Source organism: Aplysia californica, unplaced genomic scaffold, assembly GCF_000002075.1.
Source record: "Aplysia californica isolate F4 #8 unplaced genomic scaffold, AplCal3.0 scaffold00092, whole genome shotgun sequence".
Lineage (NCBI taxonomy): Eukaryota > Metazoa > Mollusca > Gastropoda > Aplysiida > Aplysiidae > Aplysia > Aplysia californica.
Window position 1 is genome coordinate 757,034 of NW_004797362.1, and position 4,613 is coordinate 761,646.

The 4,613-nt window shown below is 40.5% G+C and overlaps 1 protein-coding gene across 1 annotated transcript in view; it reads right to left on the reverse strand.

The window, feature by feature from the left end:
• The window catches only part of LOC101847325, a gene marked incomplete in the record, with an annotated part of 98,606 nt that overhangs the window by 37,616 nt on the left and 56,377 nt on the right, over window positions 1-4,613 (reverse strand). The window contains 4 exon segments of the mRNA XM_035968864.1: window positions 399-403; window positions 1,096-1,210; window positions 3,106-3,344; window positions 4,279-4,393. Coding sequence (XP_035824757.1) covers window positions 399-403; window positions 1,096-1,210; window positions 3,106-3,344; window positions 4,279-4,393 — 474 coding nt within the window.

Here is a 4,613-nt window from a genome sequence, read left to right on the forward strand (position 1 = left end):
AGAGAGAGAGAGAGAGAGAGAGAAGGAGAGAGAGATAGAGAGAGAGAGAAAGAAAGAAAGAGATAGAGAGAGAGAGAGAAAGAAAGAAAGAGAGAAAGGTCGAGAAAGAGGGAGAGAGAGAGAAAGGAAAAGAGAGGGAGGACTGAAGGAAAAGAAGACAGATGGATCTAGTGTGTTGCTTTTGAAGTTAGCATTCCTGTAAGATACATAATAATAATTATTATGCATGTTATTGTCATTGCAACTGACTCCCTGGTTAGGCGGCTGTGGTTAACACAATGTACTGAATGTGAGCCTAGTAAATACACCGAAGGGAAAAACAAAATACTTACGACGTTCCTGACCTCATGTTTGGATACACAGGGCACCTACGGAGCAAACAAAGGAGAAGCCTATACCTTTTCTGCGTGTTTCACATTAACATGAAGAAAAATGAAAGGCTCAAAAGAAAGTTCACGACCTTGTTTCGTAGCTAAATATCCTATCCTGTATGATTTACTTTTGGGCATTTATGGAGCTGAACCAAATTCACAGTAAACAATGGGTTTTCTATCAAAATGAACGTATGGGTAAGACAATACTTATCATAAAAACATTTGTCTTTACTGTCTCTACTCATTAGAAGAACCAAATTTAAAGAAACAAGGTGGCACATTTCGTTGCGAAAGGCCCGAATGTACACCCTGTATGTTAAGATGGGACCAAAGGGGCTCCAGATCATCCCCCCTCCCCTTCCCGACCACTCATATCATGCGGTCTCGTCGGTAAATGTAATCTAATGACAAAAAGATTGGGAAATGGTGTTACAGTGAAGTTAAGATAACGTAAAATGACGTGATGTGACGTAGTGATGTGAAATCACACAAAGTGACAAGAAGTAACGTGAAGTCACGTGAAGCCACGTGAAGTGACGTAGTGACGTGAAGATGGCTCTAAGGGAGTAAAATTGACTCGAAGTGCCTCGTCAAATTCGAATGGACGGGGTGTGAAAATGACTTTAACATCTATAAAATAAAAAAAAACCGGTGTGAAACAGCCGTGAAAGAAAGTGGAAAGGGGCTTGGGAGTGAACCTGAAACTTCTCGGGGCACTCACCTGTCTGTGCAGCTGTACCCTCCTGTCTTGCCGTCCTCACAGACGCATACCTTGTCACAGCCGACGTCCCAGCGCTGGCCCTGCGTGTAAGACTTGCCCATGTACACGCACACGTCTTTGGGGGGAGGGGCAAGGAAGGCGGAAAGGAAGCATTACATTATGATGATGATGATGATATTGATGATGATGATGATGATGATGATGATGATGATGATATTACTACTACTACTACTACTACTACTACTACTACTACTACTACTACTACTACTACTGATAATAATTATTCGTCAATCAGTGTCTGGCGATGTCAAGAGTAGGAGCTATTATATTCAACAATAACACAACACATGTTTGTATATATTGTTTTACGTTCCCAATGACAATGCAGATAGTATAGGAGGCAGGATGTTTCGGTCTCGCCAATCACTGAAGATGAAACAGGGATGAGTTGGATACAACGTCCCAGTAGACAAACGGAGATATTCGATTTTAAAGACGTCCCTCCTCGGGAATCTAACTCACGTCATCTGATTGCGACTACGAAATTCAACCTGAACAACAATGTAGTTTTTGCATCTGGGTTGGTTTGGTTTTCGAGAAGCCCATTTTCCTAAATAGCTGGTGAGTAGTGTTTAAGGCGTGTAAATTATATAGTTGCTTAAATTTTTGTTACCCGATGTGCACTATATTTATTAATAACGTTCCACGTCGTCTTTGCTATTGTGCACCATCACAAAGCGGCCGCCATTATGAATCTCAGATGTTTACTTCATACAATTTGATTTGTTTCATCGGTAAAACTTGAACGAAACCTAGATTTATCATTCCAAACGGACAGTTTATACACCAGTGTTGATTTAACATTAGAGTGATAAGTAGATCTATGACGTTTTGAATTTTCAAATTTTTAAAATACTTGACTATCTAGATCTATTCTAAGCTTACCGGCCGGCCTGGCCCTGGTTTGCTGTGTGATACCCACAAGGCCAAGTATGAAATAACTCTAACCCTTCATTTGGAGCTTACTTTATTGTGTACACATATCAGTGATCTCCAATGTCCGTGGGAGCACATTCTTGTCGCCATGTCGTCATGCTCGAAAGATACTTTTAACTTACTTTAAGTTTAAGAGTGGACGTTAAAAATGTACTTTTACAATTATTATTTTACACATTCTCTGAATTGAACATTTTTAGTTAGGAGAATGCCTTGGACACTCCTTGAACCTTAATAAGCCCAAAAATGTCGCAATCAGCAGACGTGAATTCGATTCTTGAGTAGAGGATTTCTTTTATATCGTTACTTAAAGTGGAAGCTATTGTTACCGCTTTTGCTGCTTATCAGTTGATATTGTTGTAACTAAGCGGCTGGTTGCTGGAATGTTGTTTCTCACTGAGCCTTAGGTTGGCACTAAAGAGTCTTAACTGCGTCGATGGGACTTAGATTATTTAAAAAGTATGGGGGTGGGGGGAAAGCATGAGTCACAGTTTACAGCTCTTCCCTAGGTCCCTATGTCTGTTTTGATCTTGTTCATTTTGTCCATCAAAGCTATTTTTGTCAGAAAAGACTGTAGTCACGTACACTTACCAAAACACAACTAGTCGCTCATGGAAAGAACAACAGTTGTGGATAAGAACAGGAGAAAAAAAAGGTAGTAGTACTCTGCCTACCTGAGATAAATGCTGCTTCCCACCCCCCCTCTCCCCCGAATTCTTTTTGCTTTCAAACAATCAATCCCAACACGCCTGGAACACTATGCACACGAGGCCATACCCAGACACAATTTAAAATAACAGTGACTTGTGGTTTTAAAGCTGTAATTTGAGGATCATTACTGTGCAATTTCGATCATGCCGATGGATTCAAAAGTAAATGGTATTCTCAAAACGTTTTTTTTTTGGTTTGTAAATTCATGTTTCATCTTCCTCTTCCTCGTGTTTCCTTTACGTTTCAGCTGAATACATGATAAACAATTATCACGGAACTATCTCGTAGGCGGCCGCAGCTTACCTTTTGTGGGAACTCCTCCAGGGGGCGGTTTCAAAGTGGTTGCCAGGGCCGGGAACAGAGTGGGATAGGGCGTGGCCGTAGGCTTGGTAGTAAGTGACGGGTTAATGGGTGGGGTTATGGATTGGTTAGGGTTGGGGGAGAGCGTGGCAGCGCCTGGGCAATAAGGCACTTCACAGCACTGGTCCTTGGGGTCCTGGACCAGAATGCAGTATGATGGGATATTGGGGTACGGAGAGCACCTGGGAACAGGAGGAAGACATTTAAAACAAATAAATAAATAAAACAAAAACAAGCTAACTAACTAACTAACTAACTAACTAACTAACTAACTAACTAACTAACTAACTAACTAACTAACTAACTAACTAACTAACTAACTAACTCACTCACTGATTAAGTAAATAACTCACTAACTAACTAACTAACTAACTAACTAACTAACGAATGAACGATGAACGAACGAATGAACTAACGAACTGAATAAATGCATAACTACATAAATAATACCCCTTTAGTTGATTCCTGCTGGGAGTTTGGCTTTCAGTGATTTTCATACAAATATTTCCTTTATTTCCTTTGATTGTGTGAGTAAACATATAGACACTGTAACAGTCATATGGAGAAGGGTAAAAAGAAGCAGACACACCTATACAGAAACAACAGAGGGAATGAAAGGCATTCATAACAATTCAAAATCATACATACAACAATTGATTGACGTCACACAATACACGTTATTACACAAACAGACATACAACACGCCCCTGCCAGTTGCCACAGTGCAGGGTCCTGTATTTGGACACTCAATAATTTAATTTTAGATACGTAACAAAAGACACCCCTTGCTTTTGAGCCAGGGTTATTGTGTCAAGCTCAACGAAACATCCCAGAGACCACCCATCTAAACACTGTGTAATACACATATTATTATACTTGGCCTTACTGTTGCCAAAAACTGAACTGACTTACAACTCGGCCACTGGTATTGTATTCTAAACTCCATTGCATATTTTTCTACTGTACAAAAACAATGCTGTTGATGGTGGTGGTGGGGATAATGAGGATGATGATGATGATGATGATGATGATGATGATGATGATGATGATGATGATGGTGATGGTGGTGGTGGTGGTGATGGTGATATTGACGACAACGACGACAACAACGCCCACCTTTGTGAACAGGAGTACACTCCTGCAATTTGGTCCAGGCATTCGCAGTTAAAGTCACAGCCGTCAATCCACTTGTTTCCAGTTTGGTATTGCTGTCCCTTATACTCACAGAAACCTGAACAAAAAGTCACAAGATGTATGTGCAAAGGTCAAACATATCCTCCACAATTGTGTCTTTTTTACTGGTCATCCTGCTAATAATAAAATGAGTTATTTCGATTCGCTGACTCTTTCATACGTTTACTTGACAGTGACTACACTGTTGCCAAATAAAAACAAACAAAAACAAACAACAACACAACAACGGGGGATGGAGGGGGGGTGGAGGCGGGATG